This window comes from Triplophysa rosa, linkage group LG20 (genome assembly GCF_024868665.1).
Source record: "Triplophysa rosa linkage group LG20, Trosa_1v2, whole genome shotgun sequence".
Classification (NCBI taxonomy): Eukaryota; Metazoa; Chordata; class Actinopteri; order Cypriniformes; family Nemacheilidae; genus Triplophysa; species Triplophysa rosa.
Window position 1 is genome coordinate 7,469,035 of NC_079909.1, and position 15,527 is coordinate 7,484,561.

Consider the following 15,527-nt stretch of genomic DNA (forward strand, 5'->3'; position numbering starts at 1 on the left):
AACAAAAAGCTGGAATAGTTTTTCTAAAATTTGACCATTTTTAAACAACGAGAAGACCTTAAAAGTGCTTTTCTTCAGTATTTAACCATCTTGTGTTATTTATCCAGGTAATTGTATTAGATGAGTGCTTTGTGAAGACCTTGTTTTAGATTAGGTGACACCATGTGGATGCTTTTGGACATTATAGATAAAAGATCTCTGACTTTATATAAAGATATGAATGCAGTTCATCAATTTTATACATGGTGTACTGTAGAGAAAATGTGAAGAGAGAAATGACGGTCAGAACTATTAATTGCCATTAATATAGGAAAAGACTTGAAAAAAGACAAAAGAAATTTTGTTTAGTAAAATTATGTAGCAACGTTCTTTTATAACAATAAAATGCAATTTCTTTAAAAAAAATTGTTTTCACAACATATATATTCTTATATATTTCATAATTTGTGTGTTTATTTTACGTACACTACCGTTTAAAAGTTTAGGATCACTTGACTGAAATGTTCATGATCTTAAAAATCATTTAATCTAAAGGCATCGTTTTATATTTTTTTATATAATCTTCTTTATATAAATAAGTAAAATTTTATGTAAGAAAAAGTTTTTGAAATGGATTATTTGGACTAAATAATGAGAAAAAAGTAGCCAATAAGAGCCCATCATAGATGGGATTCCATCACATTATTGTTTTGATGCATTTGTGTTAATCTACAATCTAGAAAAAAATATTAAAAAGGCATGAATAAGTGATCCTATACCTTTTGACCAGCATTATTATATTTGTACCCATACAACTTGTCTGTCCAATTCTTTGACATTATTGGAATTTATTTTTACAATTAAATTTATTTTATACAATAGTTCAAAGAAATCAATGTTACATTTAGGAAATCATTTTTAATGTGATTATACAGTCTAGAGGAGATTATTATGGATGAAAATAGAATAATATTCTTCATTCTCAAATGGCTTCATGTCTTATTCTGCCATTTAGATAACTGCAAGGGAAAAAAGAAAAAGCAGCTCTAACTGTAATTTCACAGCAGTTTAAAGTACAGTATATGCATTTGATATACAAATTCACATTAATCGAATGAATGTGGAGACAGACATTTTTCTGGTGGTCTGCCCATAGGGGCAGCTGTACTCACAGGATTGGAACAGTACTCATGTAGCTAATGCCACTGGAGAGGAGAAAGCAGAATCCAGCGAACCAGCTGAGAGTCAGCGGGTAGATGGAGGTGAAGAAGACATTAGACAAAAGTTCAGTCACAGCCAGAACCAACTGGAGCAGCCCGAAAACTCGCCCTGAGACACAGTGAATAATTCTTATTTTTATAAAGAATAAAACAGCATGTTGTGCTGTGGATGCTGGTATTCAGCAAGACTAATTTGGTCAACCAGCTTCTCCAGAAGAACATACTTGTTTACCAGCTATACACAACACCAAACTGACAAAGAGTACCATAACTATAAAATATATCATGCACTGTGCATGAGTTAAATGTTATTGCTTTCTTTAAGTTTATTTTTATATGTAGTTGTGATATTACCATATTGTTGGGGATGCAGATTCTTGGACAGCATTGCTCGCAGTGTTGGCATGGGAACGCAGGCAAACATCATGATTCCTCTGGCTGTTGTAAGCAACACATTTTAATGTAGAAACATGCTAGAAACCATAACACATTTTCAAATCTTTTACTTTTAAGCCTGTTTTAATGAGTGTGCCAAAAGGCAGGTTTTCTTATTCTGAAGTGTATTACCATGCATTACCATCTCACTTCTGTCAACCGACATGTGCAATGTTACTTACATAGTCATGCAATCATGCAATATTATTTATTTACTTACACCTCTTTTTTATATATGTGTATGGTATTTTAATTAGACAGTGTAAATATTGTGTTAATCTTTTATGACTAAAGTGGACTCAGAGAAACACACAAGAATAATGTTCTTGTGAAAATGACAATAAACACTAAAAACTTTTTATTTTAAACTTTTAAATTATTTTATTTGATTTATTATTTGATTTATTATTTCAATTCTATTCTATTCTATTACTTTAGATGGAGTTTGTAAAAGTATGACACCTGGAATTGGAAAAAAATGCACGAAAAGCAGATTGGAAATTCAAAATAACTATCTTCATCTATTTAATTCTGTTCTATTTTTTTATTTATTTACAGTGTGATTTCTCAGTACAGCAATTTCAGTGACACCTGCTGGTTTGGACATGTAATGCATGTCGTTTGAAAAAATGCTTGTAGTACCTTTGAAGGCCCTCTGATGAGCTTATTATTCTGTTAACTCTAGTCAGACCATTGTATTATATAATTTGTTTTATTGTTTATTATCTTTTAATATATTTTCAGGTGGACTTACCCAAGAAGTAGACCCAACTTTCAATGGCAAATGCCATAATAGCCATCCCAGCACAGTTGGATACAATGCCCACAAGAGTGAGCGCCGTGTCTCCTAACACATTAAACAGAATCAGGACTCCTAGGAAGCTACTGAGGTACATGGCACTAGTGGCAGCCCTGCCGTATCCTGCCCACACTGGGTTCCAGCTCAGAGGAGGCTTCAACACATACAGCTGAAGCACGTTTTCTGCCCCAACCATGCCCACCATGAAAACCATCATGGCAACCATCAGTATCCCTACAGAGATCTTGTCCATCCTGTTCACACTCTCAAATTCTGGTAACAACGGCTCACTCTCAGATTCAGAACATCTCACGTCAGATAGAAGAAACACGGAGTACAGCAGTGCCACCACACTGACCAGAATTGCAATAGAGAGGAGAACCGAAGGTCCTATCTGATAGAGATATCCAGACAGGAGACCTCCCACGACCCCTGCAACTCCAAAACAAAAGTCCACGATGTTTAGTTTAAGAGTGCGCTTGCCTTTCTCCGAGCTCAGGGAGGCCAGAGCGGCCACCCCGGCCCAGAACATCGGCCCACCCCCACTTAGACCGTGCAACAAAGAACCCAAGTACAGAAACTCTAAAGGAACCTCACTGTACATGAAGATGAGAAGCATAAACATGCCCAAAACAGAACCCATCTGAGAGGCCACCACAAAGACTTTAGGTCCGTGATGGTCAGCGATACGGCTCAGAGGTATGATGGACAGCATAGCTGCCACAGAGGACACTACACTCTGAATAAGAAGGAAGCGTGAGGATAACGTCTGTGCTCGATCACTGTCTCCAGCTGTTGTCTTCAGAGAGTGGTTGTATATGGTCTGTGTGAGAGCCATCTCGAAGAAAGAGGTTCCCAGTTTATTGATGACCACCACTGGCTCCACTAAAGTCAGAATGATGCCCATTTGATTGGCAGAAACAGAGCTTACGTCTTGAGGATGTGCTTGTTATAACCTTAAACACAAATGGTAAATAAGATTATATGTTATTATATACATTTTTTGGCTTGACGCTACTCATTTTTGCTGTATCTTGATAAGTTATGGTATATTGATCTCTATAATTATTGTATTTCAAACATCTGAGAAAATTCACTACAGAAAAATACTCTCCAATTTCTCAATAATTTTAGTTACATGCAAATGAATGTTCCTGTCTTACCAATATAAGATAAACTGCGTTGTCTTCACACGGGCATCATTTTTTAGTTGTTTCAACATTTAAATTCAAATTATAATAGTTTAAATAAAATATTTCTCTAATTGCACACACTATAAAATAATACAAACATACATAATATACAGATTTGTTTGAAAAAAGAATGAAAAACCCACCACACATACCCAGAGGATGTTATCCACAAATGGATTTTAAATACAAGTAAATGTATGAAAAGCCTCACCTGACACTGAACTAAATTTGAAACATGATAAGATGTTCGATTAAAATGAAAGTGATTTTAAAGGAGACTTGTTTCTGCTTGTAAATGCTTCACATGCAGTTTACCATGAGATTAATGATGAGACTGATTTTTCATAAATGTAACATTTAAAAATCCTCTTTTATAAATGTATAAATGTCCTCTGAATTCATTTCAGGGTGCTGGGTCCCTAGATCTCATACAACCATCCTTTCTCAGTTATCTTTCTACATAAAGTTTTATAAACTTTTACAACACAGTACAATATGTTTTTTCCTTTAAATAGTGAGACGGCTTTACTGAAATGTAACAACAGCATGAATTGTTGGTTATGGCAGTGTTTGTCACCCAATTCGGATGTCCACTCCACTTATTGTCCAGCTGCTTTGTTAGAAGTGACGCAGTGCCACCTGCTGGGTTGACTAAAGATGAGGAGGACATACACATCGAAGTAAAATGCACGGCATAATTTAATATACTTTTACTTTAATTTACATTTTAAGGTTGATATATGTTTTGTTTTATGCGTTTTCTTTGGGGGACCACAAAGGATGCACTCCATAGGCCTACAAGTGGGCATTATGCTGAAAGATTTTGAGAACCACTGCCTTAAATGATCTAGCTGTGAGGTATGATTTTTAGATCTCATGAGTGCAGTTCCAGTGATGCCTAGGATGTAGAAGGTGGACAGCAGGATCTGGTGGTTTACTGTGTTAAAGACAGCAGAGAAGGAAAATAATGAGGACAGATAACACAGTGTTGAATCTTGCCTGCCGGAGACAGACAGAGGGGCAGTGTGGTTTAATATTATGTTTTTATAAATGATACATAAGGTGATATTACAAAAGAGACAAAAGAACTGCAGTACAGCAAATACAGAACATCCTTAATTTTTTTTAAATAGTAGACCACAGCAAGTAGCCTAATTTTGTTTTGTTTCGAAAGAATGCATTCATAACTCCCTTTAATAATGACGTTTAATAAATTATGGTGAATAATAAAATTGGGTGAATTAATTGGGTGATTTATTTATTATGGTTTGTACATGCAAATAATTTTTCATGGTTTGAATATGTCGTGCTGGCCAGTCAGCAAAAAGCCACATTCAGATGACAAGCTTGATGCCGCGTCACCATGGAAACCATTAAAAGCTCACTGCACGGAAACAGTTGATACATTTTAAACTATGCGTGAAAAGGTTAAACAAATGTTTTGTTTACAGAAGCAGACAAATCAAATAACATGACTAGCATTCAGTAGCCTACGCGTTCATAACAAGCATCATGTAATAATAGTGACATTCTCTAGAGGACGTTGTTGTGCTGTGGTGTAAAGACAATGTACTGTACATGTTTCTCGTCAGCATTGGACACACGAAGAACATCAAAATAACATTAAGTACAACTTTTTTTATAAATATTGCACAAACGTTATCCTTAGAATGACTGTGTTATTGTGTGAGTGTGAGATATTAGTGGGTTTAGGATGTTGGGGGATGAGATAGCTTGTCACAATAATATTTGCAAAGAAAGACATTTGTATTGCACACACTCTGCTGCTTTAAAAAATATCTGATCAAAATCTGTAAACTTGTTTTTTAGGGGGAAAAAATCATATATATATTATCTGAATTAAAATCAGCTTTTATGTCCACAATCATTAATATACTAGAATCAAGTCTTTTGTAGTATTAATTTCCATCTATATAATCTTAATATAGATTGTAATGTTTACTATTTCAATTTCCTATAAACAATAGAGCAAAAGATAACTATTAATATTTCATGCTTCTCATCAATATTACATAGATTGTTAGATGAACAGACTTCTATGTTGTGACTTCCAGGTCCAGACTTTGCTTTGGATTTATTCCTGATATAAAAACCAAGTTGACCTGTGCTTGGTTTGGAGGTCAGTAACTTTATCAGCATATTTATGTTTTACTGTCTCACAAGACAGTCACCTTAATTAAAAGTTTTGTTTAATATTCTTCATAGGAATGCAGGGTGTGTTGTTACTGTTATCTGACATGGTATATTAAATGTTAGTACTTGGCGAGGAAAAGTATGAAGAAAGTGTTCACAGAAGCTAATTTCATACAATTCACCCCAAGCACATGCTTTCCACACCTACACCTACGTCCTCCATGGCAGTCGTCTCTGAAAAACCATATAAACTGTGAGTGGCATTGTAAAGAGCGGAGTGCCTGTAAATGCAATCAGGAATTCAACCCAGCACCACATTTTCCTAATGTGTCAGTGCTCTTGTCTTGGATATTTTATGCCTCCTGGTTGGCGTACATGCCAGCCTCCCACTGCAGAGCTCGCTGGTTTTTATGCCTTGTTACACGGGTGGCTTCTACAACCTGTGGAGAAACAACAGTTACACCGCAGGATCAAACTGGATCTATTCCAAAATCCAGTAGAGCATGCAAAACATAGATAACTTCAATATCTCACCTCATTATTAATGTCATCAATGGGTTGTATCCCAGCGTACTGTGAGACAATGAGAAAAGAGTATGTTTGAAAAAAAATCAATTTCTACTCCCATCCCTCACCTTTAAACAAAAGAAACAATGTCTTGGAAAATTCTTGGAATGTTTTTTTAAGATTAATATTATCTAATGCTAAAGGCTAATGCTAATGCTAGTTCACACAGTCCCGACAAATGTCAACAAATATCATTTTCGTATTTATTGGCCAGTGTGAAAACATCCCACATCCATACGAAGCCAGAGCTTTCCCTATCCGATTTTTTTTCGTTTTAATTCCGTAAAAATACTGCGTCGTCTCTAGAAATATCAGTGTAAACAGGAAACCACTGAAACTGACTCGAAACGATGTAGTATTTATTCCAAATCAGTATGTGATGCTGTAATTTTGTCACAGAGAAACATTAAAAATGAAGAGGAAGACTTGGAGCATGCGCATAAACCTTGCACGCTGGGGTGATAACATCATCGTTTCAGAAAATATATGGATTGGCTGTACACACAAAAACGCAACGGTGTCATTTTCTGATTTATCCACTCTGGGACCCGCTTTCAAAAAATAGTGGTTCAGGCTCCCAAAACACAGGATCCGTGTGGACGAAATGCCGATACGATACTAAATTTTACGTATACAGCTAAACACATCTCCGTGTGGATGGCCTCATAATATGGGGTACAAGATGTGTCTCACATGTGAACTCATTTTTAGGGCAATGTGAACCAACTTTTGATTTCAAACTATTTCCTAAAACATACGAGGTTAAGTTTGAAACGGATCACTCACCGCACTTTCCTCCAGCTGCAGTTTGACCCGTCTGTCTTTAAAATCTTTCAGCAGGGTCTCAGTCAGACCTTTCTGAGAGAGAGGCGAGGACACGTCAGCTTGCGGGCTGGAGGGCTTTGTTGGAGTTACCCTTGAAACAGTAGGGGACACAGGGTTGGTGCTGCCCCACGGCTGGGGTGACATCATGGACACAGATGGCAATCTTGAACTGAGCCGTGGTGAGGACAACTGTGTACCTTTATCTGGAGAGAAATAAAAACTATCTTAAAATTCAGACAGCTACTTCAAGGAGTCATAAAACTTGTTCTTCCTTATGTTCCATACTTTTCAGAAGTATGTTTACTTGATACATTTTTACAGTTTACTTGATACTTGATCGTATGTCTAAAGATTCTGCACTGATACGCATATTGTGACCTAATTTTATGTGAGTTTTCAGTTCATAAAATGAGAACACTGATACTAAATTACTAACAAGAATTATATAAAATAAGACAATCTGTACATTTGGTAACACAGAGCCAGTCTTTACTGTAAAATGTGTGTGTACATCTATGAAGTAAATGATTAATCATTCATCAGTCAAGCAGAATGTTATGCCATGGCTAAAGTTCAGAAACGAATTCAGTTGGCAAGTCATTCCCATTCCATGGTGCTGCTGACACCCATAAACATTTAGCACACAAGTTAATCAGTTATATATGGATACGAGCTATGAAAAGCATTTGTCAAAAACCACTTGCCCCATCATAAGGACAATATAGGATATATGTCTTCTGTTCCTGTTATTTTAAAGTGTTATTACACTGAATAGTTTTACCTTGTATTGATAATCTGGAAACAGAGGTGTCCTGACTCCAGGAATAATGATCCACTTCAATTAAGTGTTTTTGTGAAGTTTGTGGTGAGAATACCATTTCCTCACCACTGGTTGGTGGGTATGTAGGTTCAGTCGAAGTTAGTTCTAGATTCTTGGCATTCTTGGAGCTGCCCATGTCTCTGTTTGTTGAAAAGGACTTGGTACCAGACTCTCTCAGCTCCTGAAGCTCCTGTTCTCGCTTGAGGTCCTGTTCGATTTCTTCCCGGATGCTGTCTGGTGCATTTAGCAATTGAGGGCTCCAGGTGGTATGCTTGAGATGAGATCTCCAAGTTGGGGTGTACCGGCTGTATTTTTTGGGTTCTGATTGGGACAGAATATTTAGAGAGGATAATCTGTTCTTCCATGGCATGCTGGTCCCATTCTCAGCAATCCAGAATGGTTCTGTCTTTGTTTTGAGAGTACTTGATTGGGTCTCAAAAATATTATCTTTATAAAGCCTTACTTTAGAAGAGATATTTTCCACAGGACGTTCTATAATATCGGCTTTTCCATCTTGGTATTCAAATGTTTTGCTCTCAGTGTAGTTTCTCTGAATTGTAGATTCATCTGGATGTCGATGGGGGCAGCAAGGTGACAGAACTTCCTCCGAGTCGGACAGGTCACTTTTCTTTTCATGTGCAGGATCCTCTACAGAAGACATCCTTTCCTCATTTGTTGGAGTCTCTTTGGGATTTGTCCTCAAAGATGTGATTGCACCTTTATCTGGTTGTGACTCATATGCCTTGCTCTTCTCTTTGACTTCAGCCTGTTCTTGGATATAAAGACTTGAAAGCCTGTTTTGGCTCTGTTGCCGTTTCTCACACTCAAACCCTCTCTGAATGAGGAAGCTCACCCTGTTTGTATCTTTGGCTTTCGTAGGCTTAATCTGCGGAGACAAGTACATCCGAATTGGCTTGGTCCTGATCTCCACCATCTCTGAACTGTCCGCTCGCAAGATCCCCCTTGATCGGCGTAGGTTTTCTTCCCGTTCTTGGTTGATTCTGATCTCCCTTTCGATAGGAGTCTCCCCTGCATTGTGCGTTGAAAAGTTACTCCCTTTTTCTGAAACGGAAGGATCATTTGAAATGTTTCCATCACTAACGTAACCTGCACTTCGGTCACCGGGCCCAGAGTCAACATCGTCTCTGGCATTACTTTGAACTTCATCTTCTGGGTCCTCAGTCAAACTCACAGTCTTAATTTTTGTCTCTAGTTGTGTTCTCAATTGGATCTGGTTCTCTCGAAGGCTGTTCTCTTGACTCACTTGCTTTGATGGGAAGATGCTGGCTTTTGGGGAGAGAGTCCTTCCTCTCAGTTTGGCGGAGTAAGGGAGCTGTTGGGGACTCTGCGAGGGGGATTTTTGCTTCGACTCTTCCATCATTAGAAACTGCTGGCGTGCAGCATTAAAATCAATTTGCATATTGTCTATAGTGCCAGGCTCCACCTTGACCTCTTCAGCCTTTGAACTGACAGGGGAGTAGCGCAGACTAAATCCATCCATAAGTCTTTGGGGAGTGTTACTAAGATCCAGATTTTCCAAGGAACTCCATTGTTCTTTAAGGACAGGGTTTTTCCTAGGTGCCTGGTTCCGGATGATCTCCATTCGATCTGGATTTGCCTCTACTTCATTCCCGTTAGAGAAACCCTCGACATGATAAGGTTCGTCATCGTTACTTTCTTCAAACAGTCTCCCAGGTCTCCTTTCCTCCACGTATGTCTGAAGCCTAAAGGCGCTCTTCTCCTTCAAAGTGTTCAATTTAGCCTGCCTCTCTGGAGAAAGCATGTAGGCCTCATTCATCTCTGCCTCTGGGCTGGCCAGGTTCTCTACGAAAGAATAAAACCCAACATGTGAGCCGCTGCTGCTTGGGGTTCCAGGGCTGCTGGGATTGCTGGGTCTCCAATCCTCACTGCCACTTCCATCTTCAGACACAGCTACCTGCTGAGCCTGGACCACCACGTCTGGTGTGTTCTCCTCACTCCTGTATGAAACCATCACAGTGGGCTGCATGCCAGTTACTGATACGCTTTCAAAGCTGAACTTTAGAGAGTCCCTGTCCCGAATGCTGCTCCACGGGTCTGGTGACTGTATTTGGCCAGTAGGGCTCAATATGGAGCGGAAATCTGTCTGCTCTAACTTTGGGTAGAAGGGTTTTATCACCCAGTGTTTTGGTGTGCTGGTCATGGGGACTGTGGGGGGTGGATGGTTTTGGTCAGGAAGAGGTGTCGGAGAATGATGAGAATGGATCACGGCCTGCTCCTCTTCTGAGGGATGTGTGCATGCATCACACGGGCTGTCTTTCACAATTGATGACTGCCTCTGTGTAAGACAAAATAAAAGCAGAGCAGAATGTCAGCTGAGCTTTAATGTTACTGTGCAATTGTGAACAATGCTTGAAATATGTACCATACTTTAAATGTATTTTACATTTTTAATAAGTAAAACTGTCTTAAAGGGATAGTTCACTCAAAAATAAGAATTCTGTCATTTCTTCAAACGTGTATATGAATCATTCTTCTGTGGAACACAAAAGAAGATATTTTAAGAAATGTCTCAGTGGTTTTGTCAATGGGGGACATTGTTGTTTTGTAATCAACATTCATCAAAATGTCCTCTTTTGTGATCTGCAGATCAGGCTGAGGAAAAGATAGACAAATTTCACTTTTGGGTAAACTCTTATAGTCTACAGTAAACCTCTAAAATAAAAGTCTCTTAAAATATCCAAATGTGTAACACTACAGGTACTTTGTACAAGTAAATAGCATTCCTACTTGTAAACAAAACTTTGTGTACTTTGCTTATTGTTGGCTTTCAAGACTAAATGTTTTAAGGTGAAGTGACCAGAGATCATATTATAATTCTGTTTAATCAACATTTTTTTTTGTTTAATTCAAACTTAAACATAGGCTTACATTTATGAATACATTATTTACATATGTTAAAAGACGTCGCTTACCTGCTAAATAAAAAAAAACATAGTCATCATGGGGAAAAACTTCAAGTGAAACCACCGAGTACTGCATCAAAACAATAGATAAGACTGTCTGCCCGTTCAAACAAGCTTACGTAGTTGTAAAGGAGTTTTGCTCATAGACTGACTGTCAGTGGGTGTCCATGTGTGACAGGGTGAACTGTGAACCCCTGATAAACTCAAAGCAGGACAGTTTCCTGGAAACCACAGCTCTCCTGTTGCTGATTGGCTCGGACTGTTTAAGGGGTGTCCCTAAAAAACTACTATAGCTTTACTAAATTATGACATGTGAAAAGCATGGAACAACACTTGTGTCGTAGTGAAAATTTAAAATTACACCCACAAGATAAAGCTTTATAGCTATTTTAAAACTTGATCTTGTTATTCTAAAACGTGAAACAGTCGGCAATAGCAAAACAGCAGTGTTAAATGCTCAAAATAACACAGTTTGTTTAAATACATTTCTTTTTTTCTGTCTATCTATCTTTTACTTTCTTTCTGACAGATGTAACAGATTTTCTAAATAAATATCATACGATTTATAGCCAGCCTGCAACCTTTAGCCTGTAGTGACAATAAAAGTCTTCAGATGGAAACTTCCTTGTTATAAAAAGACGTCTGATTTCACCGTATACACTATAAGATTTGGTGTTTTACATTTCCCAAAAGCCGAATTTTCTCAATGTGATCAGTTTTTACTATTGAACACTGAACAGAAGCACAAATGCTGTACATGTCAATACCTACTGTTCTTTCAGATAGTTTCAACATTAACCAAACATACAGTCAGTCACTTTTTCAGCACGTTATATATCTAAACTGTCCCATTTTTTTAAGTCCATTGTTGACAGCCTACATCACATATATTTATTCAAACAAACACATACATCCACTATTTATTCCACGTAAATGAGAGCTAAAGAATATGACCAAACACTCACCCTCAGACAGTAGTGAAGTGAGATTCTGTAGTGTCACATGCATCTGAGGGCACCTCTGTTTTCACTGCCAAACTTTACAGACAAAGTTCAGCTAATATCACGTATGCCTGAATAGACACGCCCCATACCCATGATGGACAGTGTGCAAAAGACAGATAGATTGAGGCTAAAATTAAACCTTTTGAGTACACAGCCACACATGCTATTAAATCCTTTTGTCAAGAAAGAATCGGGACATGCCACATTAATTTTAAGTTCATTACTGAACAATCTGTGAAAAATCAAAATGAAAGAGATTTTATATGGGCCTGAATAAATGCATAACGGTTTATTAGGGTTTCAGTTATAGTAAAAAAATGGATTGTGAATTCCACCCAATGCTACAATGCATTTCATATCGTCACAGATAGGTTGTGGTCAATGGTGGTCTACTTTTCCCAAAGGAATGTAATGTGAAGAATGTAACTAAGAATACAGATAGGAATGATAATATAAATCAAGGTAAAATATATCCCACCCCACCCTTAATGGACAGGTATCCATGCTACCCCAAACATTCACTGAAGTGAGGATAAAAACAATAGTGCACTTTAAATTAAAGTTTAAGTTTCACATCTGTGATCTGAGCTGCGCAAGGAGCATGACACCAATTCATCACATTCCTGAGTTTATAGCCAGGCCACCACAAGCCTTTTGAACATCATCCAGAGTAACTGTTTAACAGATCATTTTTATAACTGTGATTATCCATTCACCTTTGTGAACATTAAGCATTTTGGGGGATTTTAAAGAAACCAATCCTGACACCTAGTGGACACAAACCAAGACAAGAGGTTTCAGTAAGGCGGTTTTAGTTTAAACTGTGCAAGACTCAAGGAGACCATGGTTCTTGTCCAGTCTTAATGTTTTATACATTTATTTATCTTTTTTTATTTATTTTTTAAATCAAGCAAAATTACAACATGACAGTCCAAAACATGTTCCATGCAGCTACCTGAATTTAAATTTGAAAGAAAATCACGTGTAGACTAACCAATTTTGCATAAGAGAATGTCATCAATTAATTCTGAGTGGTTTAGACATTTATATGTCAACATTTATATTAATTGTGCTAAACATAATTATTAAAGATACACTTTAAAAACATTTAAACCCACTTGCTATAAAAATCTGATGGGGATATTTGAATGGACAATGATGCTTTCAACCCGTCAAATTCTGCTGAATTGTATGTTGCATGTAATGATAATATATCAGTATATATTAGGGCTGTCAAACAATTAATCGCGATTAATCGCATCCAGAATAAATGTTTGTGTTTACATAATATATGTCTACTGTATGTAATTTTGTATTTATAAACTCAAAAACATACACATACAGGTATATATATATTTAGGAACTATTTATATGTAGCCTATTTATTTATATTTACCAATAATTTAAATTATATATAAATGTTTATTAATATTTCTATATAATATTTGTATATAATACTTGCATGTATGTGTGTTTATGAACACAAAATATGCACAGTACACAGACATATATTATATAAACACAAACTATTTCGGATGCAATTAATCGCAATTAATCGTTTGACAACCCTAGTATATATGCATGTCTCGGTCTTATGTACGTATGGAACAAAATGAAACTGAACTAAACAAAACTGAAATGATATACAGTATATTGTATGTTGCCAAAAGAGCAGGCCAATTGAGTTTTTTGATAGCCGTAACATACAAACACATGTAATTGTACAGCATGTGACAGGTAAACCTACCTTAAAATTATGTTCCAGGTTGTTACACAGCACCTGCCAGGGAGGAGTGTACCTGAACATGCCTGTCCTGTATGCGTCAGTTTAGGGTTTTCCTGCAATACTACCCGAGTTTCACACTATGCAATTAACTCAATCCCGGTTGATGAGTCCAATCTGAAGAAGTTTTTAAATTCGAGTGAGAGCAAGAAGATAACTTCGATGTACCTAAATACAGAATCTTTACATCAGCACAATGGAAGCACTTGGTCAGATAATATGATAATGATTAAATACACTATCACAAATTTCTTCCATCACTGTGATAATTGGACTTACCTCATTCTCTGGAGATCCACAGGAGATTGTGTCTAATACTGATGTAGCATGCAGAGAAACCCTGGGCCCAGCTCACCCCAGGAGTACTACTGCAGGTGTCAGCCAGTTTCAGACAACATCAGCCAGACCTGACACAAGTCCTCACCCACCACCCATAAAGCCTGTGTTGTGAGCTCAATTGCTCTGGCAAAGCCCCACCTCCAATAGCTTCAATATGGCTGCGTGTTTGTGCTACCTATACAGTTCACAGCCACAACATGTAGTCCAAGAGGTATCAGCTCAAAAGAAAAGGCCCAAAGGGTACATGGCGTAACCTGGCCAATGTTTGGTTCTAGAGAGTTTCACTGCATGCAAGCCTATGTAAGTGTGTGTGCTTGTGAGTGTGCTGAGGGCAGGCATATCAGTGTGGAATCCTGCTATCATCAGCAACCCCAGAACAAAAGCTGAGAATATCCCTCTACTATCCCATAATACACCTCATAGTTGTTCTGTAGCCTGGTCATTTAGTCATTGACAATGCTAGTGACAATACCACGGTGCTCTCAGTTTAGTTCTGTGTTGCAGCTATGGTGTTCCTCAGGGTTTTGTACTAGGTCCATTACACTTGTAGTATTCTGATGTATGCACAGATCTTAAGAAGCACAAAATGCATTTCTGTTATAAAGAAGACAAGACAGATAGCGGTTTCCATGAAGCACATCACATTTTAATGTCTCTTTCCAACTCTTTCTACATCTGTCAGGTTGGTAAAAAAGCAGACCTTCACAACACACAGACAACAGTGGTAGTAAGAGCACACACACACACACACACACACCATCATCATCAGAAGAACCTATGGAAGAGGGCATTTGAGACGGGTAGCAATAGACCTCGTCCAGGCTGCCAACCTCAGGTTGGGTGTTCTTATATTGTCCTCTGCTCTACTTTGCCTTGAAATCTACCATTACAGCAGCTTGTCACCAAGGGTTTGGGGTCCAAGCACAGGGACGTTACCTTACATGGAAATGGATATGTATATATGCGATTTATGTACCTATAAAAGCATGCATCTATACAAAAGAGATAAGCCAGACCTATGGCTGGACAACAAGGCATTCAGGGGGGGAACATCAGAACTGGAATGTAGTACTGAAAGACAACAGGATGTGCAGTAAAAGTGAGAGACAAACACGAGACTCACAGTGAAGCAAAAACAGGGCATTCATGGAAGAATAACTGTTCTGGAGCCAGTGCATAACAGCTTTTATAGTTGTTCGATTGACCAGCGAGGGGTAAGAAAACTGTTTTTTATTCAGCTGGACCATGAGTCAATCTCACAGATGCTGATATGATGTACAAATGTGTATGTTGATTTGTGTGTGTGTGTTTGTGTATATGCAAGAACATAATAAAAAGAAGGGTCTGGACTCTGGATACCAGCCGTAACACAGATATCCATTCTTAGAGCAGTTTAACAGATTACATGACTATGATTGAAATTTAACACATATTAACAGACAATCGATCATAAGTAGAACCACA

The 15,527-nt window shown here is 37.7% G+C and overlaps 2 protein-coding genes across 4 annotated transcripts; both read right to left on the reverse strand.

Annotated features, from left to right (window-relative positions):
- Positions 1-1,147: 1,147 nt before the first annotated feature.
- On the reverse strand, positions 1,148-3,340 carry si:ch211-262i1.4 (thymic stromal cotransporter homolog). The gene is made up of 2 exons (XM_057362759.1): positions 2,389-3,340; positions 1,148-1,308 (listed from the first exon to the last, which is right to left on the reverse strand). Exons 1-2 carry the CDS (start codon positions 3,338-3,340, stop codon positions 1,148-1,150), a joined length of 1,113 nt encoding a protein of 370 aa, XP_057218742.1.
- Positions 3,341-4,633: 1,293 nt separating this feature from the next.
- misp (mitotic spindle positioning) lies at positions 4,634-14,400 on the reverse strand. Of its 3 annotated transcripts, none has more exons than XM_057361838.1 (5): positions 13,689-14,400; positions 7,954-10,309; positions 7,134-7,375; positions 6,315-6,353; positions 4,634-6,220 (listed from the first exon to the last, which is right to left on the reverse strand). In XM_057361838.1, the coding sequence occupies exons 1-5, from the start codon at positions 13,746-13,748 to the stop codon at positions 6,134-6,136; spliced, it is 2,784 nt and encodes a 927-aa protein (XP_057217821.1). In that variant the 5' UTR covers positions 13,749-14,400; the 3' UTR covers positions 4,634-6,133. The 3 variants fall into 3 exon arrangements, with proteins under 3 accessions (XP_057217821.1, XP_057217822.1, XP_057217823.1); XM_057361839.1 differs by lacking the exon at positions 13,689-14,400 and adding an exon at positions 11,903-12,799; XM_057361840.1 differs by lacking the exon at positions 13,689-14,400 and adding an exon at positions 10,947-12,799.
- Positions 14,401-15,527: the final 1,127 nt, after the last annotated feature.